Source organism: Hevea brasiliensis, chromosome 9 (genome assembly GCF_030052815.1).
Source record: "Hevea brasiliensis isolate MT/VB/25A 57/8 chromosome 9, ASM3005281v1, whole genome shotgun sequence".
Taxonomy (NCBI): Eukaryota; Viridiplantae; Streptophyta; class Magnoliopsida; order Malpighiales; family Euphorbiaceae; genus Hevea; species Hevea brasiliensis.
Window position 1 is genome coordinate 93,034,366 of NC_079501.1, and position 12,776 is coordinate 93,047,141.

A 12,776-nucleotide genomic window follows, 5' to 3' on the forward strand; every position below is an offset into this window, starting at 1 on the left:
GCAAATACAAGAAGTTCACAAAGAAATATGCTCCAAAGACTCCAAATCATTCAAGTGAAATAGTTTGTTATGAGTGTAACAAACCAGGCCACATTAAGCCAAAATGTCCTACATTGAAGAAGAAAAACAAGTTTAGAAAGGATAAAAGTAAAAAGGCAATGGCAGCAACATGGAGTGATAGTGACTCTTCATCAAATGATGAAACAAGTGACAAAGATGCTGTAAATCCTTGTATGATGGCAATTGAAGAAAAAGGTGAAAGCTCGCATATTGAAGATAGTGAGAATGAGGTAAATCTTGAACTTTCTAATGTTGATGAATTAGAACTTGCATTTGTAAAGACATATGATAAATATAGATCTTTTAAAAAGAAATGCAAAATTTTGATTCATGAAAATTGTGCTTTAAGATCAGAAAATATTTCCTTGAGTATGGCTTCAAAGGAAAATGAATTTTATAAATCTCAAATGAAATTATTTAAGGAAGTTAATGATGAGCTTCAAAGATCAAAAGAAGTGTGTGAACAACTTCTTGAGAAAAACAGAATTCTTGAAGCAAAAGTTGAATCTTTGACAAGAGATTTAACTAAATTTACAAAAGGAAAAGAAAAACTTGATATACTTCTTGGGAATCAAAGATCCACAAATGAAAAATTTGGAATTGGTTATGATGGATTTATGAAAAATGGAAAATACGAACATTATTTTATGAAAGCTACATCCTTTTCTCAACTAAATATTATATGCTTTTATTGTAATCATAAAGGTCATATGATTAATGCTTGTCCTATTAGGAAAGGAACCTTTAAGGCAAAGAAAGTATGGGAGCCTAAAGGAACCCTACCTAATATTACTAACACACAAGGACCCAAAGTTGCTTGGGTACTTAAAAACAGTTAACTGATTTCAGGTCTGCCTAAGGAGTATGCTGGAAACAGAACACTGGTACATAGATAGTGGCTGCTCTAGGCACATGACAGGAAATAAAGGCAAATTCTCCTCTCTTACTGTAGACCCTTATTTTATGATGAGTATGTGCATTGAGGCCGTGGGAAACCCGATGATGAAAAATTATATGACTGTAAGATGTAATTGGAGGCATGGAACTGAATTATTAATTTCGTGGCATGATCTTGAAAAAATAAAAAATAATAATAAAGTTTTAAGGAAATTAATTAATTAAATTTTAAATAAAATTTTATTTTGTTTAAATTTAATATGGGTAGTTCTTAAATGGATCTAATTAAGTTTAATTAGGCTCTATGGGCCTAAGAAAGCCTAGTTAGGAATTTTAAATGGGACCCATTTAATTATTTTCTAAAAATTAAAATAGCAAAATATCTCTATCCTCCTTGGCCCCACTCTCTTCCTCACTCCCTATTGGTGCCTTCCATTTTTTCCCGTCTTCCTATTGGTTGAAACACCTCACCCATATCCCAGTCTTATTCGAATTCTGCAATCGTAGTTGTTTAAGTCATCTAAACTTTATCACCCTAAGACTCCAAATCCTACCACACCTCTTCCTCATTCCCTATTGGTGCCTTCCATTTTTTCCTGTCTTCCTATTGGTTGAAACACCTCACCCATATCCCAGTCTTATTCAAATTCTGCAATCGTAGTTGTTTAAGTCATCTAAACTTTATCACCCTAAGACTCCAAATCCTACCACACCTCTTCCTCATTCCCTATTGGTGCCTTCCATTTTTTCTTGTCTTCCTATTGGTTGAAACACCTCTCCCATATCCCAGTCTTATTCGAATTCTGCAATTGTAGTTGTTTAAGTCATCTAAACTTTATCTTCCTAAGACTCCAAACCCTATCACACCTCTCTCCCAAAACCCTATAAATACCCTACTAGAGAAGGGAAGAAGGGGATGATGGGAGGAAAGAGGAAGAGAAAATTCAGAGCTATAAGAAATTTAGAGATATTCAAGACTTTTTGAGTTCTTCCTTATTTTTTCTTTTCTTCAAGAAGATTTTCATACAAGATTTCTGAAAGGTCAGTTTTTATTGTTTTTTTTTTTCAAGATCTATGCCACACAATATTTTAATTCTATGCTCTTTGTCTTCAATTTATTTTATATGTTCATATAGATCATGTAATCATGTTTAATTTGAGGGGATACACAACTTTGCACATGTTTAGTTTCTGTCTCTCGTACTTTTATTATTTTTCTTTATTGTCTTTATTTTTTATTACAAACAAAATTGGTAAGTAGCCCTAAGGTAAGTACCAAAGAGGGCATTTGCGTGGAGCTTATATGGAGCTAAACGGGAGTAAGCCAGGGATATCATTGCCATACTAGAAGAGAAGACCCTTTTTTAAGGGTAGCTTGCCCCAATGGCAACTGCATTTACCAACAAGTAAGTAGCTCTAAACTTCTCGAATAACTATTGGCATGAAATTGTAGTAATAATAGAACTTTCATTTGGTAAATTAAAATTAACTTTGTTTTTAATTTAACTGACTTTTGCATGTAATTAATTTAAATAAATACTTTGTAAATTAAAATTAATCTTGTTTGTAAATTAAACTAATATTGGCATGTAAAATAAATTTAATTTAATACTTGGTAATTGTAAAATAAATTTGCATGTTAGAAATCTTTATTAGGTTGTGATTGTTTGGGACTTATGTGATATTAGAATAAATTACACATGTACATAATTAACTTAGTTCAATTATCCTTAGGATAACTTGGTGAAAATTAATTAATTAGGTTAAATAGAAACATAGGGTTATTTGAAATTGAATTTGTTTGTAAATTAAATTCCCAATAATAAATTAATTTTAGTCATCCGTAAATATCATTTAAATAATTAGCAACCCCATAGATAGGAATTACTTGTGCATGAAAATTGTGTGTAAACAACAACCCTTTTTCGTGAATTACTTGCGTGTGTAGGATTAGAATTGCATTTTTTAGGATAAAGTTTAATAAAGGAATAATAAACAAGACTTCTAGAAACATTAGTAGAGGACTGCACTCAATTAACGAGGTTAGACCAGCGTAAGGGGTGCCTAACACTTTCCTTACGCACCCACTATCCCGAACCTAGATATTGGGCTATGGTAATGACGGTTGTGGAAACTCGCAAGGAGTAAGTTGCCATCCATGACTCTCGGAAGAAACATCGAATATGTCCCGGTTATTACCCGTGGCGACTCTGTCTATCTATGCCTCTGTGGCATAAATCCTTAGTACCGTGGTAGTGTTATGGGAAGACGGTACTTACCAAAGGGTTTGATTCTATTAGGATTGTATGAAGTGCATGTCTAGGAAATGTCTAAGGAGGTGGTACTTAAGTGAGACCATTGTGACTCCACCATCTTTCCCGGCATTACAGTGCATTTTATATAATTCTAATGGATGATATTTCGCCTCACGCCTCACCCTACAGCAAGCGACTCCATCGGGACTAAATGGATAGTTACTCCAACATGTTTCTATTAGTCTAATATTATTCCTTTGTTAAACTTTTTGCATTGCACTACACTATCACACGGATCACCCTTACCCTTTTAGCCTCGTTAGTACTAGCCAAGGAGACCATGGTTCTACTCGAGCTATGACGACCTGGTGAATGCTAGCACCCCATGCCCGTACTTTCGAGTATATAAAAGAGCCACAGCTCCGGCCGTTGTGCTTAATGGACAAGCTCTCGCATGGGTGACCCTTTTCCTACCCAATAAAGCCCATGAGCCATAGATTTCAACCCTAGGTACCCCGTAGATTTTTGTTGTGCTGGATTCGTATCCTTACTGTTCAAACTATAAGTTTTAGTGGTAGTTGAGATGAACCTGGGCCTATGCATAAACCCAATGTATGTATAGGCCCAAGTCCATTTTAAAACCCATGTTAAGCAAGAGGATGCTTACTTATGGTTAAACTTTAAGGATACAAATCATTTGTTTATAGAGGAAAGGTTGTCCTGGACCACCTCCTGTTGGTGCGTCTAGTGTACCGTAGCCTAGGATAGAATTTTTTTTCCTTACCCTACACGTGAGAGTTGAAGGTATAAGGGGGCGAAGATTCAGTTCTGGAGACATTCTTTTTCGGTTTATCATTTAGTGTTTGGTCCGATTTTGAGTTTGGTTTATACAGTTCGGTTTTGATTCAGTTTTGATCGTATTAGTATGGTTCGGTTTTGGTTTTGTAAAGGCAAAGGTAAAAATGAAAGTGCATATTCATGCATTCATGCATTGCATTTGTACATAGCATAAGATGTTAAAACCTTGTAATTTTTTTTTCTCTTGTAGTAAACATAGCTTTAGAACACATCAGGAAGACTTCTAATCAGATCACTTGGGTTAGGGAGGGAAAGAGATTAGTAAGAGTTACACCTGCGCAAGCTAAAATGGAAGACACTAAGGTCATGTTTAGACAGATGCTTGAAGAAGCTTTGAATGCCAAGATGGCTGAGCTTGAAGGAAAAATCATGGCCAACTTTGAGAAGAAGTTAGAGATGGGTGGGCCTAGTGATGTTCAGGTGAAAAGGCCTGAAGAAGAGACTAGTAAAAAGAAGGCCTTTGATGACGTTTGGGATGAAGAAGATTATCTCCAAGACAAGGCCAAAAAGAAAGAAAAGGGGACAAGTGAGGAGATTAGAGTTGTTACTGAGATGATGGAAAAACTTCAGGCCAGTGTGAAAAAGCAAGCTGAATTTACGGGAATGGGGCTATTAGATGCAGATGACTTTGACATCCAGTTGGATGGAAATCTACCTGAAAGATTCAAGATGCATGATTTGGCTAAATTCGATGGTACTGGTGACCCAAAAACCCACTTCAGGTCTTATCTTATAGTCATGAAAACAACTGGTTTGACTAAGAACCAAGTCACTCAGTTCTTTTCTATGTCACTAGAAGGGGTTGCATCTTCATCGTATCATGGGCTAAAAGCCACTGTGAGAAGAGATTAAGAGGAACTTGTTAGGAGATTTGTGCAATAGTACTCCTATAATACAACTTTAGATGTTACCACAAGAGACTTGGAGACCACTAGGCATAAACCAAATGAGACCTTTTCTGAGTATCTATTGAGATGGAGGAAAAAGGCCATAAAGATGACCAATAGGCCTGCTGAAAAGGATCAAGTGCGATTGGTAGTGAAAAGTCTGCAGCCTAGTTATTATGAGAAACTTTGTTATTATCCCTTGGCTACCTTTGAACAGCTATATGATGCTGGGGTATTAGTGGAGGATGTATTGAACAATGAAAAGAAGAGTTATCAGCCCAAGAGGGGAGGATACCAGTCAGCTGGCAACATTACTGGGGAAAACAAAGTCATTGAGGTTCAAACCGTGTCCCGCACCCCTAGAAAGTTCTCTCAATTCAACCAACCTCTATCTAAAGTCTTCGAGCGACTCAAAGCTCGGGGTCTCCTCCAACCCTTGGCACCTAGACCACCACCAAACCCACTGCCACCCAATTACAATGCTAACCTATATTGCCAATTCCATCAAACTCATGGCCATGACACTGATAGATGTTTTCGACTAAAACATGAAGTTCAGGACCTGATCAATGCTAAGAAAATAGCTGACCCAGAAAATCGACCCAACACACGCACCAACCCAATGCCCAACCATAATGTTCCACCTCCACCAGGACTTTACATGATTTCCACCACCTCAATTGATCCTAACCAAATTCTCAACCTTATCCAACCTATCCAAAAGCTTGATGAACCTCAATCTGTAATGGCAATTGATATTTGGGATAGTTCCAGTGATGAGGAAGGTTTGCTAGATGTTTGGGTTGATTCTGACGGAGAGGAAAAGAGTAGGGTGAGCCACATGACCAAGAGTGATAGATATTATCCTGATCCACCCATGGAGAAGGACAACGTGAGAGGGAAAGCCAAGGTGTTGGCTGAAGAGGACACAGATGAAGAGGATGATCAGTTCCTTAGGCAATTGAAAAGGACTCAGGCTAGCGTAACGGTCTGGGAATTGCTATTGGCATCAGAAAAACACAGAACTGCACTGACCAAGGCCCTGAGTGTACTCAAGGTCTCCACGGAGATAACTCCAGAAGAGATTGCCAAAGTTGTGCTTATAGAAGATGGGGGTCATATTACTTTCTCTGATCATGATCTCCCAGCTGAGGGGAGAAACCATAGCAGGGCTCTGTTTGTGACCGCTGAGGTTGGAGGGTGGAAAGTGCCTTGTGTGATGATAGATGATGGGTCAGCCATCAACGTATGCCCTCTGAAGATTTTGCCAAAATTAGGAATTTCTATGTCTGAACTAACTGGTTCTGATCTGGTTATCCGGGTGTATGATGATTCAAAGAGAAACGTGATAGGGGTATTCAAGACTATGGTTAAGGTGGGGCCTATAGAGACTGAAGTTGAGTTCACTTTGCTAGACATCCCCATGACATTCTCCTTACTGTTGGGTAGAATCTGGTTCCATCCCTTAGGTGGAGTCCCCTCTATACTCCACCAAAAGATCAAGATCCCGCACCAAGATGGTGTAATCACCGTCAATGCTGAAAGAGATGGGGAAGTAGCTATGCTGCAAGTGGATGGTTCGGTACCACTATTGTCTGGTTTCCAAGTTGCTGGGATCTATGGAGACTGGATGGACCCTAGGGTGACCACTATGATGAAAGAGATGAAGTTTTTTCCTGGCATGGGTTTGGGAAAACGAGCTAATGGCTTAGTGACTTTTCCAGAAATAAAGGGACAGATCACTAGATATGGGCTGGGCTATCAGCCAACTGAAGATGAAGAGGGACTCAAGCCCACCAAGTTTATCAGGGAAGGCACAATTGCATGGACTGATGACCAGGAGCTGCCGCATGTTGAGGAATTAGAACAAGAGGTCAATGCCATCAAGTTAAGGTCTGCATGGAAGCCAAGCACTTGGACCTACACCCCTAAGTTTGAGTCTGTCTTTTGTAATGCTCACAGTAGTGATACTGATATTGTTATTTCTGATGTACTTGATGACAATTTTGAGGCAAAAATAAATAATATGACTAGTCCTTTTGCTTACTTGTTTGATGTTCATCCTAATGGCTACACGCATGGCATTCATAATCATTTAGAATCTGTTTCTGTTAATGCATTAAAATCAATCTCTATTAATTTGGGTACACCAGATGATCCTAAAGACATTAAGTTAGCTAAAGATTTAACCCAAAAAGAAAGAGATAAATTTATAGCCTTATTAATAAAGTACCAAGAAGCATTTGCCTGGTCTTATAAAGATATGCCGGGAATTGATCAAGACATAGTACAACACAAGATCCCCACAGATCCTAACATGAGGCCAGCAAAACAAAAGAAGCGTCGCCTTAGGCCAGAATGGGAAGAAAAGATAGCTCAAGAGGTGAAAAAGCTCATTGAGGCTGATTTCATTGAAGTAATTGAGTATCCCGAGTGGTTAGCCAACATTGTGCCAGTCCCCAAGAAGGATGGGCGAGTTCGGATGTGTGTAGATTATAGGGACCTGAATAAGGCTACTCCTAAGGATGATTTCCCATTGCCTCACATCGATGTGCTTGTTGACAGTGCTGCTTGCATGGCCATGTACTCTTTCATGGATGGTTTTTCGGGATATAATCAGATCCTCATGGATTTGATAGATAAAGCAAAGACAGCTTTTATCACTGAATGGGGGACTTATTGTTATAAGGTCATGCCTTTTGGGCTAAAAAATGCTGGTGCGACTTATCAGAGAATGGCTACTATATTATTTCATGACATTATGCACAAAGAAGTTGAAGTATATGTGGATGACATGGTAGTAAAATCCCCAACTAGGGAGAGACATTTTGAGGCATTAGAGAAGTTCTTTCAGAGGGTCATCAAGTATAAATTGAGACTGAACCCTAGCAAGTGTGTGTTTGGGGTCACTTCAGGCAAGCTGTTAGGGCATATGATCAGTAGAAAAGGGATTGAGGTTGACCCAGATAAGGTGAAGGCAATCCAGGAGATGCCAGCCCCGAGAACAGAAAAAGAGATTAGAGGTTTCTTAGGAAAATTACAGTACATCAGTAGGTTCATAGCTAGGCTCACAACTACCTGTGAACCAATTTTTAAGCTACTAAGAAAGAATCAGCCAGTGGTGTGGAATGAGCAATGTCAAGAGGCATTTGAAAAGATAAAGCAGTACCTGAGCAATCCACCAATTTTGTCACCACCCATCCCTGACATCCCTCTAATCCTCTACCTATCAGTGGAAAACATGGCCCTGGGGGCAATGTTAGCACAAGAAGTAGAGAATCTGGAGAGAGCCATCTATTACATTAGTAAGAAACTCCTTGCTTATGAGGAGAATTATTCACTAATAGAAAAACACATCTGGCTGTAGTATGGGCAACTAAGAAGTTAAGGCACTACTTTCAGACCCATCGAGTTATTGTAGTATCTCGGATGGATCCTTTAAAGTACCTATTTGAAGTACCGACGCTAGTTGGAAAATTGGCCAAATGGTTGGTCCTCATGCGAATTTGATATTGTGTATGAGACTCGAAAAACCATCAAAGGGCGTGTAGTGGCCGAATTTCTTTCTGAAAATCCAGTTAATGAAGAGGAAGAAGTCAAAACAGCCTTCCCGGATGAGAGTCTTAAGCTAGTAGAGGTCCAGCCATGGAAAATGTACTTTGATGGGGCCATGAATAAGAGCGGAGCCGGTATAGGGATAGTTTTGGAAGCACCGAATGGAGAACAATTGTTAAAGTCAAAAAGGCTATGTTTCCCAACCACTAATAATATTGCAGAATATGAGGCTTGCATTTGTGGCCTAGAGGCATTAATAGTGTTGGGGCTAAAAAGTGGAGGTGTTTGGAGATTCAATGCTAGTAGTTTCCCATATTAAAGGTGAATGGGAATTGAAAGAAGAAAAGTTGAGGCCATACAGGTATGCTAAGAAACTATTATTTAGCTTTGAGGAAGTGACAATTAAGCACATGCCTAGAGCTCAGAACCAGATGGCTGATGCTCTAGCCACGCTGGCATCCTTATGGGAGAAGGGTGATCAGAAGTTGACCCAGCCAGTTATCCTGATGAGGAGTAGAATCCCAAGCTATGAAGGGTTAATAATAGCACATTTAGATCTAGAAGATGAGATGAAACGGTATAAGGACATAAGAAGATATTTAGAGGTAAGAGAATACCCACAGTCAGCCAATAGTAGGGATAGAGCTACAATTCGTAGATTAGCCACTCAGTTCACTTTGGCTGGGGGGCAACTCTACAAAAGGTTCTTCGAAGGACTATTGCTCTTGTGTGTAATAAAAAAGCAGTCTGAGCAGATAATGGAGGAAGTACATGCAGGAGTGTGTGGTCCTCACATGAACGGAAGGGTATTAGCTGGCAAAATTTTAAGATTGGGCTATTATTGGTCTACCATGGATACAGATTGCGCTAAATTTGTGAAAAGATGCCATGAGTGCCAAATCCATGTGAATCACCTACCGTCCAGTGAACTTTACAGTATGACTTCACTGTGGCCATTCTCAATATGGGGCATAGACATTATTGGGAAGATTTCTCCCACGGCTTCTAATGGCCATAGATTTATCATTGTGGCAATTGACTATTTCACCAAGTGGGTTGAAGCTGAATCTTATAAAGTAGTAGGGGCCAAGCAGATAAGTAAGTTTGTGCGAAAGAACTTGATTTGCAGGTTTGGGGTACCCCATGAGATAGTATCAGATAACGGCAGCCAGTTCAAAGGTGATTTCTTAGAATTAATTACCGAATTCAAGATTAAGCATCACAAGTCTTCACCGTACAGGCCACAGACTAATGGAGCAGTAGAAGCAGCAAATAAGAATTTGAAAACCATTTTGAGAAAAATGGTTGAAACCTATAAGGATTGGCATGAGAAGCTCCCTTATGCTCTTTGGGGTTATCGCACTACTACAAGAACATCCACAGGGGCAACTCCATTCTCTTTAGTGTATGGGATCACGGTGCTACCCATTGAGTTAGAGGTCAAATCCTTGAGAGTGATACTAGAAGCTAAGATTCCGAAAAATGAGTGGGCCCAGAAAAGATATGAAGAACTAGCTTTGATTGATGAGAAGAGGATGCGAACCTTGTATCATATGCAGGCTTATCAAAGAAAGATAGCAAGGGCCTTTAATAAGAAGGTAAAACCAAGAAAGATCAAAGAGGGAGACATGGTTTTGAAACAAGCTCGACCCATCCCTTTTGATCCAAGAGGAAAGTTCAAGCCAAATTGGGATGGTCCATACATAGTCAAAAAGATCTTGTCAGGAGGTGCTGTAAGAATATCAGACCTGGATGGGAATGAATTTCAAGAACCAGTCAACTTAGACAAGCTCAAATGGTACTTTGTGTGAGATAGGCCCGTTAGGCTGTAAACTTACAAAAGACAGTCTAGGCAAAAGTAAGGGTCAAAAAAAAAAAATGCTAGATTGAAAACTTACGAAAGGCGGTCTAGGCAAAAGGAGAGATGAGAGAAGATCTGGATGGAAAACCTGAAAAGGTCATTCAGCACGTTATAAAGCTTATTTCTAACTTTGGAAGGTTAGAAATTTGGCAAAACCTAATGTAAGAGGGAGTAATGGTGTACCTGAATAAATAAAGAATTTTTTTTATTGCATTAACTAGGAATGGATTTTATTTAATTATGATCGCGAATGTTTGTGCCTTGAGGGATACATCAAATGATTAAGTAATTGAACTGCATTTTTTTTATTTAATCTATGCCTTCTAAAAAAAAAAAAAAAAAAAAAGGAGCTTGCTAGGTGGAAAACCCGAAAGGGCCGCTTAGGCAAAAGTTAGAGCAGGCCCGCTGAGATGAAAATCCAAAAGGACATTTCAGGCAAAAGTTAGGGCACAGAGAATGGAGTTCATGAAAGAGAAATGAGTCAAGATAGAAACTATGGGGGGAGAGAAGAAAAAAGAAAAATCAGAGAGAAATTGTATTGTGACCTTAAGGAAGTCTTTTTTTGGTGAACAATTTTTTTAAAAAACTTTGAGGCTATAAGAAAGTTTTTGCAAAAAGAGATCCCCCAGAGGACTAAGTTTTTTTTTAAGAATCTTTAGTAAAATCAGCATGCCCATGATAGGAAGTAGCATACAGGAAACATAAAAATCAGAGAGAATTTTGAGACCCAATCATTCTAAATTTTTCAAATCATGTGGATATTTTTGGTAAGTCCTTAGACGTTGTTTAGGGCGCATGACATAGTTGTGTAAGGCATAGAAGAACATGCATCAACATGTCACCTGTGGGTGTGTAAGGCATAGAATAACATGCATCACCACAGTTTCAATTGTCGAACTACGAGGGGGTCTGATTCTTCCTCAGGATAGCGAGGAGGATACGTAGGTAGTTTAGGACCGCTGTCCTAAATACGAACCCACAACATTTCATGACAGATATTTTTTTGGTAAGTCCTTAGACGTTGTTTAGGGCATATGGCATAGTCGTGTAAGGCGTAGAAGAACACGCATTAAAATGTTACCTGTAGGTGTGTAAGGCATAGAAGAACATGCATCACCACAGTTTCAAGTGTCGAACTATGAGTGGGTCTGATTCTTCCTCAGGATAGCGAGGGGGATACGTAGGTAGTTTAGGACTGCGGTCCTAAATACGAATCCACAACATTTCAAATCACCTGATTATCAACTGTTATGAGACCGTAGCTAGTCTCATGACGCGAGTGTATTAATGAGCAAGATACACTCATTTTACATGACACGATTATTCTTGTTATGAGGCGTAGCTAGTCTCATAACATAGAGTATGTCGACCGAGCAAGATATACTTGATTCTCATAGCCAATGTTTTATAGTTATTAGAAATTTGAGTTTCACTTTGACGAAACTTGAGCAATGCTTTCGCATTGATTTCAACTTTCGCCAAAGTGGGGGGCAAACTGTAGACCCTTATTTTATGATGAGTATGTGCATTGAGGCCGTGGGAAACCCGATGACGAAAAATTATATGACTGTAAGATGTAATTGGAGGCATGGAGCTGAATTATTAATTTCGTGGCATGATCTTGAAAAAATAAAAAATAATAATAAAGTTTTGAGGAAATTAATTAATTAAATTTTAAATAAAATTTTATTTTGTTTAAATTTAATATGGGTAGTTCTTAAATGGATCTAATTAAGTTTAATTAGGCTCTATGGGCCTAAGAAAGCCTAGTTAGGAATTTTAAATGGGACCCATTTAATTATTTTCTAAAAATTAAAATAGCAAAATATCTCTATCCTCCTTGGCCCCACTCTCTTCCTCACTCCCTATTGGTGCCTTCCATTTTTTCCTGTCTTCCTATTGGTTGAAACACCTCACCCATATCCCAGTCTTATTCGAATTCTGCAATCGTAGTTGTTTAAGTCATCTAAACTTTATCACCCTAAGACTCCAAATCCTACCACACCTCTTCCTTATTCCCTATTGGTGCCTTCCATTTTTTCCTGTCTTCCTATTGGTTGAAACACCTCACCCATATCCCAGTCTTATTCAAATTCTGCAATCGTAGTTGTTTAAGTCATCTAAACTTTATCACCCTAAGACTCCAAATCCTACCACACCTCTTCCTCATTCCCTATTGGTGCCTTCCATTTTTTCTTGTCTTCCTATTGGTTGAAACACCTCACCCATATCCCAGTCTTATTCGAATTCTGCAATTGTAGTTGTTTAAGTCATCTAAACTTTATCTTCCTAAGACTCCAAACCCTATCACACCTCTCTCCCAAAACCCTATAAATACCCTACTAGAGAAGGGAAGAAGGGGATGATGGGAGGAAAGAGGAAGAGAAAATTCAGAGCTATAAG

General features: G+C 38.6%; 1 protein-coding gene across 1 annotated transcript; it reads left to right on the plus strand.

The window, feature by feature from the left end:
• Positions 1-8,922: 8,922 nt before the first annotated feature.
• Positions 8,923-9,391, plus strand: LOC131182975 (uncharacterized). The gene is made up of 2 exons (XM_058152535.1): positions 8,923-9,318; positions 9,374-9,391. The coding sequence occupies exons 1-2, from the start codon at positions 8,923-8,925 to the stop codon at positions 9,389-9,391; spliced, it is 414 nt and encodes a 137-aa protein (XP_058008518.1).
• Positions 9,392-12,776: the final 3,385 nt, after the last annotated feature.

What these genes read in the sequence shown, in the direction of transcription:
- LOC131182975 (XM_058152535.1), top strand. Translation starts at nt 8,923, where the DNA reads ATGCCTAGAGCTCAGAACCAGATGGCTGATGCTCTAGCCACGCTGGCA.